Source organism: Carassius auratus, chromosome 11 (genome assembly GCF_003368295.1).
Source record: "Carassius auratus strain Wakin chromosome 11, ASM336829v1, whole genome shotgun sequence".
Classification (NCBI taxonomy): Eukaryota; Metazoa; Chordata; class Actinopteri; order Cypriniformes; family Cyprinidae; genus Carassius; species Carassius auratus.
In genome coordinates, this window is record NC_039253.1 from 18,505,879 (window position 1) to 18,527,230 (window position 21,352).

General features: G+C 35.5%; 2 protein-coding genes and 1 pseudogene across 4 annotated transcripts; all 3 read right to left on the reverse strand.

The window, feature by feature from the left end:
- Positions 1-1,093: 1,093 nt before the first annotated feature.
- LOC113111310 (uncharacterized) lies at positions 1,094-5,880 on the reverse strand. Of its 2 annotated transcripts, none has more exons than XM_026275933.1 (11): positions 5,773-5,880; positions 5,667-5,693; positions 4,944-5,249; positions 4,495-4,776; positions 3,741-4,013; positions 3,359-3,664; positions 2,181-2,282; positions 2,067-2,091; positions 1,915-1,984; positions 1,672-1,731; positions 1,094-1,590 (listed from the first exon to the last, which is right to left on the reverse strand). In XM_026275933.1, exons 1-11 carry the CDS (start codon positions 5,804-5,806, stop codon positions 1,534-1,536), a joined length of 1,542 nt encoding a protein of 513 aa, XP_026131718.1. In that variant the 5' UTR covers positions 5,807-5,880; the 3' UTR covers positions 1,094-1,533. The 2 variants fall into 2 exon arrangements, with proteins under 2 accessions (XP_026131718.1, XP_026131719.1); XM_026275934.1 differs by having other exon boundaries at positions 3,359-3,640; positions 5,773-5,879.
- A 970-nt stretch (positions 5,881-6,850) lies between these two features.
- On the reverse strand, positions 6,851-12,831 carry LOC113111311 (neogenin-like). 2 transcript variants are annotated; one of them, XM_026275935.1, is made up of 9 exons: positions 12,721-12,831; positions 12,580-12,606; positions 12,194-12,454; positions 9,963-10,256; positions 8,914-9,183; positions 8,522-8,812; positions 8,310-8,444; positions 7,207-7,234; positions 6,851-7,123 (listed from the first exon to the last, which is right to left on the reverse strand). In XM_026275935.1, the coding sequence occupies exons 1-9, from the start codon at positions 12,761-12,763 to the stop codon at positions 6,988-6,990; spliced, it is 1,485 nt and encodes a 494-aa protein (XP_026131720.1). In that variant the 5' UTR covers positions 12,764-12,831; the 3' UTR covers positions 6,851-6,987. The 2 variants fall into 2 exon arrangements, with proteins under 2 accessions (XP_026131720.1, XP_026131722.1); XM_026275937.1 differs by lacking the exon at positions 12,580-12,606 and having other exon boundaries at positions 12,721-12,812.
- A 357-nt stretch (positions 12,832-13,188) lies between these two features.
- Positions 13,189-21,231, reverse strand: LOC113111312 (transmembrane channel-like protein 7; annotated as a pseudogene).
- Between the last annotated feature and the right edge of the window lie 121 nt (positions 21,232-21,352).

A 21,352-nucleotide genomic window follows, 5' to 3' on the forward strand; every position in this document is an offset into this window, starting at 1 on the left:
ATCGCAAATCATTTGAGTCAGTTTGGGGATCGCGAATCATTTGAGTCAGTTTGGTAGTTCGGAGCGGGATCGCGAATCTTTTGAGTCAGTTCGGGTGTTCAAAGCGGGTTCGCGAATCATTTGAAGCAGTTCGGGAGTTCGTAGCGGGATCGCGAATCATTGAGTCAGTTTGCGGATCGCAAATCATTTGAATCAGTTCGGGAGTTTGTAGCGGGATCGCGAATCATTTGAGTCAGTTTGGGGATCGCGATTCATTTGAGTCAGTTTGGTAGTTCGGAGCGGGATCGCGAATCTTTTGAGTCAGTTCGGGTGTTCAAAGCGGGTTCGCGAATCATTTGAAGCAGTTCGGGAGTTCGTAGCGGGATCGCGAATCATTTTAGTCAGTTTGCGGATCGCAAATCATTTGAATCAGTTCGGGAGTTCGTAGCGGGATCGCGAATCATTTGAGTCAGTTTGGGGATCGCGATTCATTTGAATCAGTTTGGGTGTCCGTAACGGGTTCGCGAATCATTTGAGTCAGTTCGGGAGTTCGGAGCGGGAGCGCGAATCATTTGAGTCAGTTCGGGGATCACAAATCATTTGAATCAGTTTGTGAGTCCGTAACGGGTTCGCGAATCATTTGAGTCGGGTGTTCAAAGCAAGTTCGCGAATCATTTGAAGCAGTTCGGGAGTTCGTAGCGGGATCGCAAATCATTTGAATTAGTTCGGGGGCACTAATGCGCGTGTGCAGTTTGAGTGCGTTCTTTCACTGCATTATTCGGTGTATTCAAATGCATTTATGAATGCATGTGAATGATCACAAGATTCAAGATATGGGGGTTAGAAAATGTCTATATTTTTTCTAAGAGTGATATGTTTTGTAGATTTGGTGTGTATTTCTTCTGTTTGAGTCAGAAACTGTGTGACAATTGATGATTCTGTGTGTGCGAGCAAAACTATAACACACAATATAATATCCTTATTAATAGCCTTATTATCCTTATAATGCTAATATTTAACCAGCTAATAAACAACGCTTTTCATCTGAACCAAAAACACACACAAATTATCTGTTTTGTATCAAAAGTTTTAATTTGAAATGAACACCGCTGGCTTTATCAAAACATATTTTTGTATTTATTTGTACTTTTCCCTCCCCAAACCCACACACATTTACTTTTTTTACTTTAAATTGCATAGACTTGTATTGTTCACACATAAAGCTAGCTAAATACAAATATTATAATCTAACATATATATTTCATAACATTTTTACAAATGAGGACATCCCAAAAGAAGGTTTTGTCAGGTTTAGCTCACCTGCTGAAAACATTATTTAAATTTGTTTCCAAAATATAGTTAATGATGTATAAACCCGCTCTTATTTGGCATGAATCTGACAGTAGACACATTGTTGGCTGTCTTGGCTTCAGTCATGTCAACCCACGAGCGCTTGTCTTTTGTTTCGGTTTGACTAAACCTTTGTCTGAACAGAATAACATGCGAGAGCTTTCAGTTTCAGTGGATCTGATAAAACTCCCAGAGACCCGAGAGTTATTCAGAAAGCGTGTCTTCATACAGGACGGTTTCATCCACAGACTGGTCTTCATTCTGTCAAACAGAACACAATGACGAGTTTAATGTTTTGAAACAGCTCTAGAACAGCCAAAAACTAGAAATAATAACTGGTACCTCAGCAGAGTCACTCAGTCTGTCGGCTTGGACAGCGTCTTCCTCATAACCCTCCAACATCTCAAACAAAACAATCACACACACATGCTCTTTCAGCTGCCTGTATCTACACAACATCTCAAGGCATGCTCCAAAGAGAACAAATCGGGCATTTTTTGCAAAATTTTGAATAGATTATGATATTCATTCCTTAATGAAGTTAGTTTATGAACTAAAGAAAAGCACTAATAAATGCATCCTCACTAGATGATCTTCATCCTCATCTTCGTCATCTTCCCATTTATCCGTGATTCTCGTGCGTTGTTCAGTGAGGCTTAAATAAAAAGCAGGACATTAGTTCAACAATACATTTGATTTTATGCTAGATTTATGAAAACACAAAATGGACAACTCACGGGTATTCTCTTGAATATCTTCTCCCTGAGTACATACATACAGTCATAATAGTGATGACTTGCACATAACATCTGATTGATATGATATAACGAGTGATATATAGATGAACTCACGTAGCACGACTCCATAAATACAGCAGGCGATCACAGCGACGTTCAGCAGGGCAAAAGAGGTGAAAACAACGATCACAACCGAAGGAGAGAGTGTGTTCAGTGCTGCACAGATACAGACACACAGCTTTCATCAGAGACTGGAGTCAAACATATTCATTATAGTCAAGCTACAGCATTGAGATATGACTGACCTGACGAATCCAGCAATTAACAAATACTGAATGAGAGGAGAACTCGAATTAGACTTATGAATTGGTCTCAACTTCCTCTTCATAAAGTCACGTGTTAATATAATTAAAAAAAATAATACATTTGATATATATATTATTATATTCCTTTGTAAAACACACATGTAATATAAGATTAAATAAAAAATTAATTAAAAAAAAAGGTAATTTATTTTACAATTATTTTTATTCATGCAACTATATACATGAACACAAACACACAATTCATTTTCATTCAATTAATCAATTTATGAACACAAATAATTGTCAAATAAAAACACCTTTTGTTTCCAATCAAATCTTATATTAAATGTGTATATTTAAAATAATTATGACTAATAAATATAAAATGTATTAAAAAAACATGACTTTATGAAAAAGTCTCCTCTCATTCAATACTGATTATTTAATTCTTCATATTTCATTTTTTTCATCACTGCATCATAATAAACCAGTCACATAAAATTAAATTACAGACAATTAAAGAGATATATATAATAACATATACTCTTAAGACATGACTTTTTCTTTTAAGTACCACTGTCCGTAAATGGATTCAAAATTTAATATCACAATTTCTACATTTTTGTCATTTGTTTTTATTATTTTATCATGATTAGTATTAGTATTATTATTTATTTTATTATTTTAATTACTTTTATTTTTCAGTATATATAGAATGATATAGAAAAAAAAATATATATAACATGTTTGATTGATTTATTTTTATAAAGTCTGTTAATTTCAGACTGTATAACTAATATAAGAACAAATATAATTGATAAATATCCTAAAAAGATAAGAATTAAAAATAAAGTTTTGGAACTATATTTAGAAACATCATATTAAATAACTCTTCCTCACAGTTAGAGCAGCAGGTTTTTGACTGTTTGATCACAAGGTCAGTTTTAAGGACTTGTTTGTAACGTGTTTGGGGTCAGGCTTCTGTACCCTCTTTACTGATGAGCATCTTTGGGCTGCTGATGCTGGAGCTGTTGTCGAATCGGTCTGAAGCTTGGCAGTGGTAGAATCCAGCTCGGTGTCGGTCGACAGACAGAAGCAGAAGAGCCTGGTCTGAACCTCCTCCGTCCTGCAGCCTGCTGTCGTTGAGGAACCAGCTGTAATTAGGAAAGGTTCCCCGCTCCACCTTACAGAGCAGCTCCACGCTGACCACCTGGAAGTCCAGAGCCACGTGTCTGAAGACCGTCACTGTTACAGCGCCACCTACAGACTCTGAAAGAGCAGGGCAATTGACATCTACAGACAGTTTTTTTTAGGTTAAAGATATTCATTACTTATTTGATTCATTTATTTGGTTCCTTCAGACACTCACCCACGGTCAGGTCGTACGGTTCACTCAGAACCCAGTTTCCCTGGTTGCTGGCGTTGCATCTCATGCGTCCCATGTAACGGTTCAGCTCGATGGGGATGCTGAAGAGCGCACTGGTGGTGTCGGTCGTTTCGGTGAGGATGGGGTCAGTGTGGTTCAGCAGGCTAAAGATGATGGGCAGTGTTCCTTTCGTAGACTGACACGTGATGATGGCTTTATATCCTCCATCCTCAAGCTTCACCACATCGACGGATAATTCAGGCTTAGACACATATTCTAGAGAAAAATCAAGGAAGCTTTTTAAATAAATCGAAAGCTTTTATTCATCAAGGGCGCATCAAACTGATCAAAAGTGAGAGTAGAGACATTGCAAAAGATTTCTATTTCTAATAAATGCTGCTCTTTTGAACATTTTATATTCATCTCTGAATCTTGTGTAAAGTAAATGTATCAGTTTCTACAGAAATATTGAGCAGCACAGCTGTGTTCAACACTGATAATAATCAGAAATGTTTCTTGAGCAGTAAATCATCATATGTTCATGATTTCTGAAGATCATGTGACACTGAAGACTGGAGGAATGATGCTGAAAATACAGCGGAGCATCACAGAAATAAATTACACTTTAACACAGTTTCACATTGAAAATAGTTATTTTAAATTGCAATAATATTTTCAATTTTTGGTGTTTTTGATCAAATAAATCCAGCCTTGCTGAGCAGAGGAAACTTGATTATAGTGTGTGAGCTGGTGGTACCTCTGACGTTCACAGACACACTACTGCTGGAGTTGAAGATCATCTCGTTGTATTGGTTGGATGCCTCACACGTGTAAATGCCTGTATTTAGTGCAGAAACCCTGTGGATGTTCAGAGTGTCGTTATTCCTGTCGTACGGCGTCTGAACCGGTGCGCCATTCAAGAGCCATTCGTACGAGACGTACGTTCCTTTGGTTTTTATGCACTGGAGGCTCAACGCTTCTCCTTCCCATATGTTCTCAATGTTTTGGTGTGGAAAGATGCTCACTTCCCCCACTGGAACTGCAAATCACAGAAGATGAAAGCATTGCAGAGATCATGTCTCAAACCTGTGTATATCACCATCCAGCTGAAGCAATTACACTTAAAGAGCTTTTACTGGATGAAACACACTAAACTATCAATCGGAAGACAGCTAAGTTTGATCAGGTTCATGTCACGCCACTCACCGATGACTCTGAAGTCCCAGCCATCACTGAACGAGCTCTCGATATCCGTGTTATTGTGTCCGCTGGCCTTGCAGATGAGTCGACCGTCATGTTTTTTTCTGATATACTGAGAAAAAGTGGCCAGTTCTCCAGACAGCGAGGAGTACTCCCCGATCATCTTACCCGGGTTTGACTCAACATAGAGCTCATAGTGTACAGACAATCCTGAGGGTTTTCCTTGAATTTCACAGAAGAAATCCACAACTGAATTTTCTAATGCAGCGGGCGGACCAAACAGAACCGGTTTATCAAGCTTTTGTAATGCATCTGCAACAGAAAATGTGTTAAAGACAGACCCAGTTGCTTTACATGCTCAACAAAATATCAAGTGTCATTTATTGGAAACAACAATGCACGTATGCTTTTTACATGCAAAACTTTGGTTTTGGTTTTGAAATGCGAGATCAGCAGATCAGACCCTATTTAGTTAGTGGATCGTGTTAATGAGATGAAGTGCTATGATGCAACAACATTACAGACTTGTGTTAACAAAACAATTAACACTGATGCATATTTTGGCAGATGCTTTTACCCAAAACGACATGCGATGCATTCAATATACAGATTTTTATCAGTTCATGCAAGTGCAACCCTTGATCTTTCCACTTTCTCAGGGTGTTAAACATATAATCAGTAATGATCTGTAAAGCCTCAGGTAAACATGGCAATAAAAAAGTCACTTACCCATCCTTGGATGCAAAACTGAAATACCTGGTGGATAATAACATGCATATAAGTTCAACAGACAACACATGAAAACATCTATCAAAAATGCTAAAGTTTGCTCCACCTATGAGAATGAGTGTGAGATGCTTCGAGTCCATCCTTGCTGGAGAAATGAGTTCAATATCCAGATGCACACACCAGAGGAGAACTTTATTATTAACGGAGCAGTGAAAGCGGGTTGACATAGCCTCATGAGACCCACCCTAAACAGCACAAGTGTTGAGGACAGATAGGACAGAAGCCAGCGCAAACGACACGGAGGATCGAAGAGAACATCTACATAAATGAGCAAAGTACTGCACTAATATCATCAATACACATGTGTTAATGCACCAGTGCAGCCTGAGCATGTGTCTGTTTTCTTTGATGACTGTCATACAAAGACATTTGGTAAAGCTCAGTCAGTTTTATAGTGAGATAAACGACATTTATATTATATAATTTAGTTTTTTGTTTTATTTTTCAGATTCATCCAGGTTTGTTCAGGTATCTATGCTGGACAAAACGTGCCTTTTTTTTATTTTATGCACCAACAAAACTGGCAAAAACACCAAATTAGTCTCTTTTTGGCATATTATTAAAACTTAGTTTAGAGTTTAGCAACAGCACAAAAGTAAAGTGGTGAAATATCCCACCATAAACTGCGGCTTGGTTGACTCTTATATAAGTTAATTGATTAAACTTACTTTATTTACGTGATCTTAATATCAATTCTTAAATCTCAAGATTCAAAATCCTTTTAAATTCAGTCAAATGCCATTTTGGCTTGAGATCGCTGTGGCCGATCATCACCTCTTCCTCTTTACTACTAGTTATAGCACAAAATAAACATGAATGATCATCAGAAGTTATGTTGAAAGAAACCGAACATCTCACTGAATGAAATCATGTCTAATGTAATCGTTCAAACATTGTGTCAACCGCGTAAAGAGGTAAGTAAAACCCCTTATATGAGCATGAACTCGATATTCAATATTTTTTACGCAACGGCATCATTATTTAACATTATTTAGGTTTTTATGACAGCCACTTTTTAAAGGATTAGATTTAAACAACAAAATATGAACATAACTATATAAGTAAATATAAAAGCTGTCTTAAGAGAGATGTTTGTGTTGGGAATCAGTATCCAGTAGAAAGCATTTGGTAAATGAAACATTTATTTGGTAGCTATATAAAAGCCTTACAATCTCATTGATAGAAAACATAAAATGGCACAGTAGTGATGGATGTCCAGTCAGAGTTCGTCTTTGAGCTTAATTAAACACATCTGAACCAGCTAATCAAAGAGTTCAGGATCTCTGAGACGTCTCTGCAGGACACTGGCTCCAGGTCTGGTCTGGATCTCTAGGAATCGGTTGACGGTTTTCATTTCCTCAGGTTGAGGTTCAGAGGAAACTACAGGAGCGTCCATTCTGCAGAGAGGAACAGACGAAAAGCATTTATTACAGCAGCATCGAACCTGAATGAAGCTGAAGAGAGACTAAACCAGACTCACGTTGTCATCTCAGACTGGATCACGTCCTCTGACCAAAAGAGAAAGAACAGCATGAAACGTACTCTCTGACAATGCTAACAAATACATGTTCAGTCTTTTTGCTTATGTTATGAAAACAATATTTCAGAGTGTTCCCTGAACCATCTGAAGCTAGTATTGATGCTAAAAAAACTATTAAATCAGTTGTAAGAACAGTACGATTTTTACTGTACAGTAAGTCTCTTCTGCTCACCAAGACTGCATTTATTTGTAAAATTGTGAAATATTTTTACTATTTAAAATAACAGTTTTCTGTGTGAATCTCTATTAAAGTGTAATGTATTTCTGTGATGCTCCGCTGTATTTTCAGCATCATTCCTCCAGTCTTCAGTGTCACATGATCTTCAGAAATCAGAATAATATGATGATTTACTGCTCAAGAAACATTTATTTACTTTTGACCATTAGTGTAAATATTGCTAATGTGTTGAGGACATTATTAAAGACATGGTAACGCTATACAAATGTTCTTTTAACGTTCCTAGAAGAACGTTTATTCATAACTTTGAGAGAACCTTTCTAGAACATTAAGCAAACGTTCAGAGAACATTCCATGTTAGCTTTAAGTATTTTCCTTTTTGAAAATATTCATCTAAAATGTTTCAGAAAAATGATCCATGAACGATTTATAAATAATCGTAACATTTGAGAACATTATTAAAGAGCATAAAGAGAGTTGGCAGTAATAAATGTTATAAATAAAATAGTAAAAGAAGGAAAATAACTTTGCGTGAACATTCTATTAACATTAATAGAATAATTTTTTTCAGAACTTTGACAGTTGCCAATAATAAGTGTTACAATTAAAAATATATGAAAATTATAGTAAAAAGAAAAATGTATACTAATTTAAAAAACATTGGATGAACGTCAAACTACAATGTTTGAGAAAACGTTCCTTGAATGACGGTATGTATTTGTGTTAAGATCTCTTTGAATGAATGTTCTATCAATGTTACTGGAAGCGCATTTTTATTCATAACTTCGAGAGAACATTTCCAGAACATTAACCAAACGTTCTGAGAACGTTTCCTGTTTACACATGATAAAGTGAGTGGACTCACGGTTACTGTGATGTTTGCAGCTGTTGTTTCTGCGCTTGGAGCACCAGAACATAAAGAACGAGCAAAACACAATCACAATCGACAGGAAACCACAGAAAACCAATGCAATGACCTCCATGGGTGTCGCCGACAAATCTGTGCAAGAACAAACAAAAGCCTCATCAACTTCTGCGTCTTTCTGGAAACGAACTGGAGGTGAAGGACGCGCTCACCTCTCTTCTGAATAAAGATGTCCTCGCTCTTCACCCAGAGTGAGCTGTCGTTAAAACTGTCCCTCGCCCTGCAGCCGTAAAACCCAGCACTGACTTCTGTGAGGATCAAGATCTGACCGTGATGAGTGACCGCATGAGCGCCCTCTGCTGGAAGGGAGGAATGGTTCAGATGCCAGGAGAACGTGGGAAACGTTCCTCTGTCTGGGACGCATGTGAGCCGAGCGGCTGACACCATCCCGTCAGCGTCATGAAGGTACATCACTGTGACACGCACAGCGCCACCTACTGGAACTAACACAAACAGTGCATGTTACACACGTTTTCAAAACATTGCCTCTTTTCTGAAAACGTTACAAACAAATCTAAGAATTGGAATCAAGGAACAAACTCACCTACAAGTAAACGCTCTGGATCCGACAGCAGCTGCTGGGTTTCTGTTTGTGCTTCACATTGAGCGACTCCCAGATCCAGACCCACAGAGATCGGCAGAACGAACCAGGCCTCTAGTGAATCCACTCGCTTCACATTCAGCTCCAGTCCGTCCAACATCAGTCTGAACGTCACGGGCGGAGATCCACGCTCAGATCGACAGCTGATGTTGGCTGTTAGGCCCGAGCCGTTGGAGAAGACCGTAAACGATAACGAGGGCACTGAGATGTGCTCTGAAGATCAGAAAACAGGTGTAGAAATCAATACAAAACAGTTCTGAAGATTTCATTCTGAAACTGTATATTCACATTCAGTTAAATTAAATGGACAGGACTTGATTGGATGGTAAAAGTGTTAATTTAAATAAATCAGAAATAAAATAAAATAAAAAATCTAATATATATTATAGATTACATTTTTGTTTTGTTTTAGTTCAGTTAAGTAAACTTAAGATTTATTATTATTATTATTATTAATAAAAACAAAATTACTTTGCACACTCTTTCTTTGATTTTTACGAAATTTTGACACTTGAATGAATACAGTACGAACTAAATCATGTTTACACACTGCCTTCAAAACTTTTGTCTGTCGTAAAAAAAAATCGTAACAGGTTTGATTTTCCGCAGAAAAAACATTTTGATAGGAAAGGGTGACGAATCTGTAAAAACAATGAAAGATCACGTATGAACATTTCAGAGTCGGTGTGCAAGCAACTAAATTATAAAATAAAATATAAATATTTGTTTAAAAACTTAAACAAAACAAAAATAAGAAATGTTTCGTTTAGGTTAAAAATAAAAAAATAAATAAATCTGAGAGATAAATTAAATCTAAATAGAAATAGTTAAAATGTCTAAATCACATAACAAAACTGCTATAGGTTGTTAATTCACTGCAGGATAGTCAGCAGAAACAAATGCACAAGACTTGATTGGACGATGAAAGATGATCTAGAAAGTAAAGTGTCGTTTCTCTGAAAAGCAGAAGTGAGATTTGATAAGTGTGTTACTTCTGACAGTGACGTGGAGGCTTTGGCTGCTGGAGAATCTGGGGTTGACGGTCATCTGGTTTCGAGCGGTGCATGAGTATATCCCAGCATGCATTTCAGTCACCCTGTCCATCGTGAGAGAGTCTCCAGAGAGCCGGTGGAGCTCTGATGAGGAGTTCACTTCCTGTTTGTTGTGGTACCATGTGAAGGACAGATGCGTCCCCTTCCTGACCAGACAGCGCAGGACCAACTTCTGTCCTTCATAGAGGATCGCTGGATCGGGATCTGAGCTCAGACGGACTCCTAACACAGGAACTGACATCAACAGAACTATTATACAATATCAAAGAAACATGATGGTTTATTATCTTTAACTAAATCTTACCGGTTACACTATATTTTAATGTGTCATTGTTAAAGTGCAATTACACATTTAAGTACTGAGTAATATTAATTTAGTACATGTGCTTACTATATGGTAAGGGTCATGTTTAGCGTTACTTGGAAGTAATTATGCATAATTAATTGTTATTTTAATAGTAAGCGTAATCTGTGTAACCTTAAAATAAAGTGTTACCAACTTATCTTTAAAAAACATTGAATTGAAATAAATAAAATAAAATCTGAAAAAAAAAAAATCTAAATATTGGATGAAAACTAATCTAAAATTATTTCTAGACTTATTCTTAAATTTAGATTTTTCAAGCAATAATATTGCTAACTGGAAATAAATTCAAAATGAACCAAAATAAATTAAAGCTAATATACAGTATATATATATAAATATATATATAAATATATATATATATATATATATATATATATATATATATATATATATATATATATATATATATATATATATATATATAAAATTAGACAAAAATTACAAAAGTATGTGACAAAATGACTAAAAATAAGTTAACTAAAAACAGCAAATAAAAATACTACATGAAAACGTTCAACTAAACTAAAACGAGAAATTTTGCTTCGTCAACTAACTGAAAGTGCTTACTAACTGCAAATAAATAAAAACTAAAACTGAAATTAGAAATAAATGTAACCTAAATAATAATGTTTAAAAAAAGTAACAAACTAGACAAAACCTCATGAAAATACTAACAATTTAACGTAAAAATTTTAATGAAAACTGAAAATATTAAATAAGGGATCATTCAAAATATGAATAAAACTATAAATAATACTGTAAATAACTCTACAACTAAAACTTATATTAAAGACTGTGTCTGAAATGTAGCTGTGGTACTGATTCCCTTTTGATATTTTAACAACTATACTATAAGACATCATGTAAGTTTCAGAACTCAAAACTTCCTCGTTTGTCTAAAAACTGCTTAAATTAAATGAAGCCTGCCAAAACGACAGCTTGTGGAATATTCTACAATAAGCCCAAGAATTTTCCCCAGGATCTGAAGAAAGATCAGGATAAAAAATCTACCTTTCGGAAAGTCCCTGCTCATGAGGTAATACTCTTTCAAAAAGTTTGGGACTTTCAGGGGCGGGACTTGGGCGCTGATGCCGATTGGTTGAGTTCATGCAGCATTGTATTTTAACCATTTATTTGTTTAGTTTTTTAGTTTTTTTTATAATACTGTTATTGTGTCATGACATGTCGTTTTAAAAGTATTTCAAGGTGAAAATGTAATTGTTTAAAACTCAAATATGCGGTTAATTTAAATGTGCTTCTGATTTAGGAGATGTGAGCTTCAAGTGATTTACACCTGAAATTTTCCTGGGACAAACTGTTCCAGGTTATTTCAGTGAAAAAGTACCTAATGATGTAAAAGTGTGGATAAGCACTGCCTTCACAGAAGAAGATGGACATCACTGTCTGTTTAGCCCCGCCCACCGACTCTTCATCACTGCCTGTTTAGCCCCGCCCACTGAGTCTTCATCGCTGCCTGTTAAGCCCCGCCCACCGATTCTACAGCATTCTCTGTTTAGCCCCGCCCACCGATTTTACAGCACTCTCTGTTTAGCCCCGCCCACCGATTCTACAGCACTGTCTGTCTAGCCCCGCCCACCGATTTTACAGCACTCTCTGTTTAGCCCCGCCCACCGATTCTACAGCACTGTCTGTCTAGCCCCGCCCACCGATTCTACAGCACTGTCTGTTTAGCCCCTCTTGATCACACTGGACCTCAGAGAACAGTACAAAATAAAAAACAGAGGCAGTTCATGACTCCTTTCATTATGATAATTCACACATGAATTCAGCACATTTTACTCACTCACTGCTTGGAAGTGGATGGAGTTGCTGGTTTGACCTCCAGCGGTCAGTCTGCAGTAGTATTCGCCCTTTGACTCCTCGTTGACCTGCAGGGTGAAGGTGGCCTTGACGTTGTTTTCTGCCGCGATAACGTCCCCTGCATCCTTATAGAGTTCATAGGTCAGAGGTGAAGACCAGCCTGGGACTGCACAGTCAAACTGGACTTCAGATCTCACATAGGCCTCACTGGGTCCAGACAGAACTGGTTTCAGAAGCAAACCACCTGCACAGAGGTCAACCGAACTGGCGTAAAATATCACAAATCACAATTAGTCATGGCTTAGTTTATTTATAGGCATGTGCATCTATTTGATTGCAACAGTAAAAGTACATAATAAATAGAAATACCGATTTCTGTCACAGGTTCCAACAAAACTGAAACACAAGTAGAATCCAGTGAGTATACAGTAAGTGATGTTTACTGTGAACTTTATGAGTGAATGGAGTATTTCATTGATTAATATATGCATAAATATATCAGTAACTCACCACAGAGTGACAGGAGGAGGAAACGGAGGCTTCCGGCCATCATACAGGCGTTCAGGCGAATACTGACTGTGTGTGTGTGTGTGTGTGTGTGTGTGTGTGATATCAACGCAATGCAGGTCGTTCTTATCATGTGTTCGTCAGAGATAATGAGCTTCATCTCTGTCACTGAAGCAGCACAAGGGTTATTATCATTAGCTAAAACTAAAACCATAAAAATAGATTCATTACTTGAAAACACTGCAATAAAATATTATTTTTTTGAAATTTACAATTATTTTATTTCAGCCAAGACAACATTTTTCATTGTAAGTACTAAAATATCAAAAAAAAAAAATATATATATATATATATTTTCAAATTATTATTAAACCGACAAAAACAAAACAAAATCACTGAAACTTTAACAGAAATTTAAAATGAAAACTGAAAATAAAATCTAAATCTTAAAATAATACATCAGTGATACTAATATAACACTTTGCTAGAACACATTAACTGTAATGCACACAATAAAGCATAACCAAATTATTATATTATGTGTGTTTAATAATAATGACCAAGAGCTTTAAAATTTAAAGACACTAAAAATACCACACAAATTGCTAAATTTTTTGCACAAACATCACAGAATATAAACATACTTTACAGTACTGATACAGTATGCTGATATTTAAAGCATGTTCAACCTGAGGACAGTGAATATTACTATAACATTTCCACAACCTCTTTACAACAATAACTACAGAGGAACGATGTTGGAATCGCTTTCAAAGCATTCATTATTTTCCATCTGATGAACAATAAAAACACTGACAGCCAATCAAAATCCATTAGACTTTAAAAGCATTTAAAATGATTACAAAAAACTGCAGCACGCGTATAATAAACAGATCGTTATTGTGCATTGGTGTGGATGCAAATATAGTTATTGTTAATGCTGTAAACAAGCCTTTACGCATTAACCTGACATTTTGTTGAACTTTGACCTGATATAATAAACACAGAGGTCAAGAGGTACAGAAAATAAAGCTCTGAATGAGAAGAAATCGGTGCAAATCTGCAGCGTACGTTTTTCATGACACTTATAAACACAACAATCATTTTTGCTGAGTAGCTCCAGATCAAGTTTTAAGAGCAGTTTAATTTCTTGTCTCTTTTGAACAAAGAGGACGTTTTAAAACTACCATTTGTTTCAGTTTTATCAGATTGTTTTTAACGTGGTCTCTGCTGTCGTCTCATGATGGTTGAGTGCTGCTTCACCAGAAAGCGTTTATCAGAGCTGCACTGTAGAGAAAAAACATAGGAAAATACAGTCTGAATGTCACAGAAGGATAGATATTATTAATATCTGTAGTGTTGGGGTTTATATAATTTTTATTTATAGTTCAGTCATAGAAACAGGACAGGAAATGTTGCAAGCGTGATCTGTAATTGTATTACTTGCATGAGCATCATGATGGCGAACACTGAACTCTGTGTTTGTATTTTTCTTTATTCGTATTTTACTTTGCCTAAACTAATGCAGTTAATGAAACTGTGCATCTTTGACTTCTTCTCATTTCACTTCACACTCACCATCACCAACATGTCCTTCAGTCTTTCGATGGCTTTACGATTCGCTCGTCTGCGAGACACGTATGACGTCAGTATGACACTGAAACAGATGAACGGGTAATACATGAACAAACACATTACTAACAAAAACAGCATCAACTTCGTCCAATATCATTAATTTAGTATCATCAATGTGGTTAATGGTCTGCATTAGATTGTATTGTAATTTAAAGTTAATATTTTAGTAATTTTGTTGTTAGTTTTTTGCAATTTGTATTAATTTTATTCACCTAAAATTTTTTATTTAATTTTACAATGTCATTTTTTTCCACTAATAGTAAGTGGTCTTGCTGCCATAAAAAGTTTAGTACCTTGAAAATATATGAAGAATTGCTTTAAAGTAAAATTTTAAGGCAACACAACACTTACTTTTTAAGGTGCAAAAATATTTTTTTACAGTTTAGTATTTTAGAACTTTAGCATAAACTAAACAACAAAAGAGAAATGTTGCCTTTGCAACTAGCTAAAAAAAATTTTTTTATGGTTTTATTTTTAATTCACATAAACACACACACTTACACTTCGGCCAGTATGAGAGCGAAGGCGAAGGCCTCAGATGAGATGTAGCTGAGGGTGGTCTTGACCGGATCAGGAAGTGTATTTATACACTCTCTGGTCACGTTAAGCACGTTCCCGTTGCCTTCAAATGGGCCACACCCAGCAGGATCAAACCTCAGAGGAGAACGTGATAGGAGTTACGAATGTGTGAGAAACCTCATGCTAGTATAAGGTCACATAACACGAGTGACTGCTGAGTAAATGTTTGGGAGAAGAGATGTTTAATGTTTAATTTTTTTATCGAGGCTGCACAGGTGAATAGGGTATAAATGTTAGTTATAAGCTTTCCCCAATTGATCAATGCATTGTCTAACTAGAAATGCATTAATATGCATACATCACAAAAAAATAATTCTGAACATTGGATAAATCCTGGTACAAAATTCTTGTTTGATTTTGTTGACATATTAGAATTAAAGGGTTATTTTACAGAAGGGATTCTGGATTTCTCTTTTTATCACTCCATAAATAAAAAAATATGGTGAAAAAAATAAATTTTAAACACGTTTTTAGGAATAAAAGTCAGGTGAATAATATTTGAACAAACCCCTTGCTAAAAACCTTCAGAATATAGATATGTATAAAACTGCTAAGTTTGGTGTTTGTAAGTCCTGCTGAAGTGGAGATAAAACTCATTTTGAGAAATTACTTTAAGCGACTTAGATATGTTTTGTAACTGATATCAGATTTAAGTAGATAAAGTGCAATAAATGAGATGGTTAAATGTGTATTTTAGATATTATCCTCCCCACTAATTTGTAAGAAGACAGGTTATATAAGCCAAATATTACTCTATAATTCAGAAAAAAACAGTAAACAGCCAGAAAAAAAATAATTTACCTTACTGTGAGGAATAAAATGTTGTATAAATCAGTGTGAATTATATTTCAACAAACCCCTCTGTAAAAACCTTCAGAATATAGATATGTATAAAACTGCTAAGTTTGGTGTTTGTAAGTCCTGCTGAAGTGGAGAAAAAACTCATTTTGAGAAATTACTTTAAGCGACTTAGATATGTTTTGTAACTGAAATTAGACACAAATAGATAAAGTGTTAAAAATAAACAGTTAAATGTGTATTTTGGAAATTATCCTCACACTAATCTGTAAGAAGACTTATAGAATTAAAGGTTATAGAATCAAAATATCACTCCATAATCCATAAAAAATAAACTGCCAACAGCCAGAATAAAAATGTATTCACCATATTGTGAGGAGTTAAATGTTTTAAAAATCGGTTGTGAGTGAAATATGAACAAACCCCACGGTAAAAACCTTCAGAATATAGAGAGGAATAAAACTGCTAAGTTTGGTGTCTGTAAGTGCTGCTGAAGTGGAGGAAAAACTCTTTAAAAATATGCATCGCAGTTGAAATCTACAGACCCAATTTTATTTACAATGTTTTCTTTCCACTCGTCTGAACGAAGACAAGTTATGAAAGCAAAATAGCTCAAAATCTCTAAACTGACCAGTGCATGAAAAAACACATAGAACTGTACTTAATTATAGATATTTTTCAGCATTAATACCTGTTGATATTGACAACTAAAGTGACCACAGCCATGGAAGAGACCCAACAACAGCATGAAATGGAAGAGAACAGATGAACTGGCGGTCCGAAACATTCTCTGAGGCGGAACACAACACCGCACCACTGTGAACTGACACACAGACATTATAGCATTACATTATAATCACTTTCACAGACTTTTACATTAAATGTTCACTCTTGTGCAACTCAATCCCAGCAGCTGAGTCCATCTTCAAGAAACAAATAAAACTAGTGCTGTCAAACGATTAATCTAATCCAAAATAACAGTGTTTGTTTACATAATATGTGTTTAAATACTGTGTTTATTATGTATGTATATATATATATATATATATATGTATGCATGTATATATTTAAGAAAATGTGTTATGTTTATATATTAAATATATTTATATATAAGAATATGAATATCTAAATGCATAAATGTAAATATTTAAAAAAATATATACTGTATGTGTGTGTGTATTTTACTATATACATACATAATAAAATACACAGTACACACACATATATAATGTAAACAAAAACGTTTATTTTGGATACGATTGATCGCGATTAATCATTTGACAGCAGAACTAAAAACACATCTCCTCCATCTTTACATGACCCTCTAAATCTAGCACACTCTATTCTACACTCTATTCTAATTCTATTCTTTTAAAACAATAAACTTGCCTATTTTAAACTTGCACTCTATTAATTTATTATCTGCACATTTTCTTAAAAAATGACACTGGCTTCTAAATTTTTTTTTATAAATCTATTCTATTTGTTTTCTTTTTATTTATTATTTTTATTTTTGTAAGTCGCTTTAGATAAAAGCATCTGCTAATTTACTAAATGTAAATGTACATTAGCATTTTCTAAAATAATACTCTAAAGCATTTAGGTTTGATTTGACATTTTTCTGTTAAAAGAGGTGAATCAAACATGAAACCTTCTTGACGTAGAAGAGGAGCAGCAGCCTGACGGTGTTGATGGCCGGCAGAAGAGGACAGTAAAACACGCCGACCCACGTCACTGTCTGACTGTTGACCAGATCCAGAACATTGAAGGAGATCTCAAACTGCTTCTTGCCTAATAACTGCATCAGCTTTGAGGACGAGAACTTCTTCACCAATAACCTGCCATGAGACGCGATCATTAGCTACAGCAGAGTACATGAGTTAATGAAAAGCAGATAATTAAAATATTACAAATGCATAATGCAAAAACATAAAAGGGATTCAAAATGAGCATCAGTGTACTCAATGCAAAAGTGCATGTCAATGAAAATTAATTGAGATCCGAGGAAAATTATATTTGGATGCTTGCAAAAATTCTGCATTTTTTAGTGACGCAAAACTTTCATATTCCCCAAGTAACTTTACACATTTGTGTTCTCTAACGAAATTGCATTGCACCAAGAGATACTGAGATCCTTGCAAAATAGCTTTGCATTTGCTTATAAAATGTTTGTGCTCCACAGAGAAACTTTGTGTTCGCTCACAAAAGTTCCCTAAAAAACTTAGCATTAGCTTGCAAAATTCGCTGACAAAACTTTTGCATTGTGGTAAGAAACTTTGCATTCACTCACGAAACATTTGCACTCAACTGTAAAGCATTGCATTTGTTCACACATATGTATTCTTTGTCTAAAGTGTTCAGTAAAATATTCAATGGTTAAAAGTAACTCACATTCTTGGGTAGGCCACACAAAATGCATTGAAGAAACACTCCACGAGGTTAAAGATGGTGAGTTTGTACATCTCCTTCCCAAACGCGTTCTCTTTGCACTGATGATGCTGTTTCACATCAAGAGAAGGATGTTTTTAATTACAGACCCGTGTATTTGTATATTGTTTTTTAGAAGAAACAGCTTCTTCCCTTCTTAACAAACCTTGTGTTGGTCTTGAGATGCTAGAGCATGTAATGAAGAAGAACAGATAGATGCCCAAAGACGCCAGCTTTAGGAAAATACTCCTGCACATGGATTTAACACGTACATTAGTTTAACACCACAGGAACGTGTGGCAGTATAACACATCTGGGGTCAAAGTGCATGACCTGTCTGACCTGATCAGTGTGAGGTTCAGCTGAATGGTGAGCGAGTAATCTTCAAACTCGGAGATCTTACTGAAAACGTGTGGAAGTATGTAGTTTACTGTCGTCATTGCGATCGGAGGAAGATACTCCAAAAAACAGACACACAGTCCAGTGATTCTCACACTAAATAATGAAGATAAAGAGCGAAAAAGAGAATGATGCCTGGATGTTATCAGTATCACAGTTATATTTGTAGAAATAGACAACATTACATTGTATGGGTCACAATTATACATTTCTCTTTTATGACAAAAATCATTAGGATATTAAGTAAAGATCATGTTCCATGAAGATATTTAGTAAACTTCCTATCGTAAATATATCAAAACTTCATGTTTGATTAGTAATATGCATTGCGAAGAACTTCATCTGAACAACTTTAAAGATGATTTTCTCAATATTCAGATTTTTTTGCTCCCTCAGATTCCAGATTTTCAAATAGTTGTGTCTCAGACTAATATTGTCCTCCGAACAATAATGATTTATTCAGCTTTTAGATGATGCATAAATCTCAGTTTCCAAAAATTGACTGGTTTTTGTGCACAAGGGTCACAAATGAAACATAGATCATAATTCATTAACAAAGTGCCTTGTACTTTTTAAGCTTCAACCACTAGAGTTGAATTAGTGTAACTTCAATTATTTGACGTCACTGGTACCTTAACTCGTGACCTTTGGATGGCAAAATATATCAGGACGAATGAGCTTCCCAGAAGAACCAGCACCAGGAAGTTGAGCAGGATCCGCAGGAAGATGAGCTGAACCCAGTGTTTGAGCGATCGCTGCTGGACTCTCTGCTGAAACGTCTGCTCTTCTAGATCCATCTGGAGCAGAGGTCAGAGGTCAACCGCTGCTTCATCCTAACCCATTGATCAACTCTCTCTCTGTGTGTGAGACTGACATGAATCCTTACCCTGAGTTCGTTCCTGATGAAGTTTTGTTTCAGTGACGCTGCTTGAGGGCTCTGGATGCAGAAGTCCCACCCACAGAAGACCTTGTAACTCAGGTTAGAACTGAAGCGGTTTCCTGTGAGCCACGAGTGTTTGTAGCCCACCACCGTCCTGAAGATGAGACAAGAGAAACAATCCTGTTTCAGTTAGGATTAGGAAAAATCCAATTCCTGTGTTGAGTGTATGATGAAAATACACTGTGCATTTGATCTAATGACAATTACAGAGTTTTGTTTGTTGCATTTGGACAAATGGTGCATAGGAGTTTGTGATTTGAGTTTCAAGTTTCAGATATTTTAAAGGTTGTATTAACTATTGTGAAAAGATTTGTGCACGTTGTTATAAGAATAATTATTTGCATGATTGGTAATTTACATGAAATTAATAAAAAAAAGTTCAGTCTGTTTAGGAAAATGCCAAAGTGTTCAGATCACTGTGTTAACTGTTTTGAAAAGAGTGACCTGAGTTTGGAGAAACGTGTCAAATCAGGAGAGAAAAACTAACTTTTGTGTATCCCAAGAAACTTTACGCTTTTGTGTTCTAAGAAAAACGTTAAACTCGCTCTTTTTTCGCTCTCTAAAAACTTTGCATTAGTACGCAAAACTTTTGCATTCCCAGAGAAATGTTGTATTTGATTGCAAAATGTGTGCATTCCCTAAGAAACTTTTTTTTTAAAGTTTTAACTTTTGTAAATCTTTCGTGTTTTCTAAACTTCTATCCAAGGAAACTTCACGCTTTCTCATAAAACGTTTGTGTTCTAAGAAAAACGTTATGCTCACTCTTATGTGCTCTCCAAAAAAGGTTTGCAATAGTGCATTCCCAGAGAAACGATGCATTCGGACATAAAACTTTTACTTTACTCATTAAACTTTTGCATTCAAACAGAAACTCAAATTTTGCGCTTTTGAAAACTTTTGCAAATCCTTTGTGTTTTTGACTATTTTGATAAATATATATATGTTTTTTTCACTTTATTGGGATTGCAATAATAAAGTGATTTACTATAAATTTACTATAAATCAACGAATGTTTCCAGTTCAGTAGCTTTTACAGTGTTTTCAACAGCTTACACATATTTTCAAAACTTTGCATATTTTTCATAACTTTACACACTCATAATTGCACACAGAATGTAAAATGTCTCTCATCTCTTGCAAAATTAAGCACTGCATTCAAAATATCACAAACACATCTCAAAAGCAAACACCTCTTATATTAATTCCTGATAGATTTTTGTGTTACATACATTGTTTTGCAAAAATTGTTTTATGAAATTGAAAACTCAGTCTAAGAATTAGGTTTGGTGTGTGCTTCTGGATTTTGAGTTTCAGGTTTCAGAAATTGTGTGACTAGTAAAGATTTTGTGTGCAAACAGTTAAAAAACAACAACTTTAAACAGAATTTGCAAACTGTGAGAAGAGCTGAAATGATATAGTAAGCGTTTGACAGTATGTTGTTATGATTATAGCGCCACTTAGTGGCCAAGAGCTGCAAATGCAGGAGGCCTCAGAAGCTGCAAAAACTGAATTGATTTAAAGAGTGAATGATCTGACCTGCGGACCACCAAGATGATGCTGAGGAAGAGGACAGAGATCATGCCAAGGAAAAAGAGGATCGGAGTGTTTAAACAATCCAAATCAAGATAGCCACGAGTGTAGAAACTATGAAAGACTGGGGAGGACTCAAGAACACCCTGAAAACACAGAACAGACCCAGAACACACGAGAGAAAGATTCATGCAGGATGCAAAAGACAAAAGACTTGGATTTATTTAGGAAAGATGAGACAGGGATCTGGTTTACATGCTGAAGAATATGATGCAGATCAGCTAAACATTAAATTTATGACGATAAAACAGTTATAAGAAATCCCCA

Coding starts and splice junctions, on each gene's coding strand:
- LOC113111311 (XM_026275935.1), bottom strand. CDS start 12,763: ATGATGGCCGGAAGCCTCCGTTTCCTCCTCCTGTCACTCTGTG. Junction 12,455..12,579: donor GGAACCTGTGACAGAAATCG/GTATTTCTATTT, acceptor ACCTCTGTGCAG/GTGGTTTGCTTCTGAAACCA. Junction 8,813..8,913: donor TCCAGAGCGTTTACTTGTAG/GTGAGTTTGTTC, acceptor TGTTTGTGTTAG/TTCCAGTAGGTGGCGCTGTG.
- LOC113111310 (XM_026275933.1), bottom strand. CDS start 5,806: ATGGACTCGAAGCATCTCACACTCATTCTCATAG. Junction 1,985..2,066: donor AGATATTCAAGAGAATACCC/GTGAGTTGTCCA, acceptor TTTTTATTTAAG/CCTCACTGAACAACGCACGA. Junction 1,732..1,914: donor ATGAGGATGAAGATCATCTA/GTGAGGATGCAT, acceptor GTTTTGTTTGAG/ATGTTGGAGGGTTATGAGGA.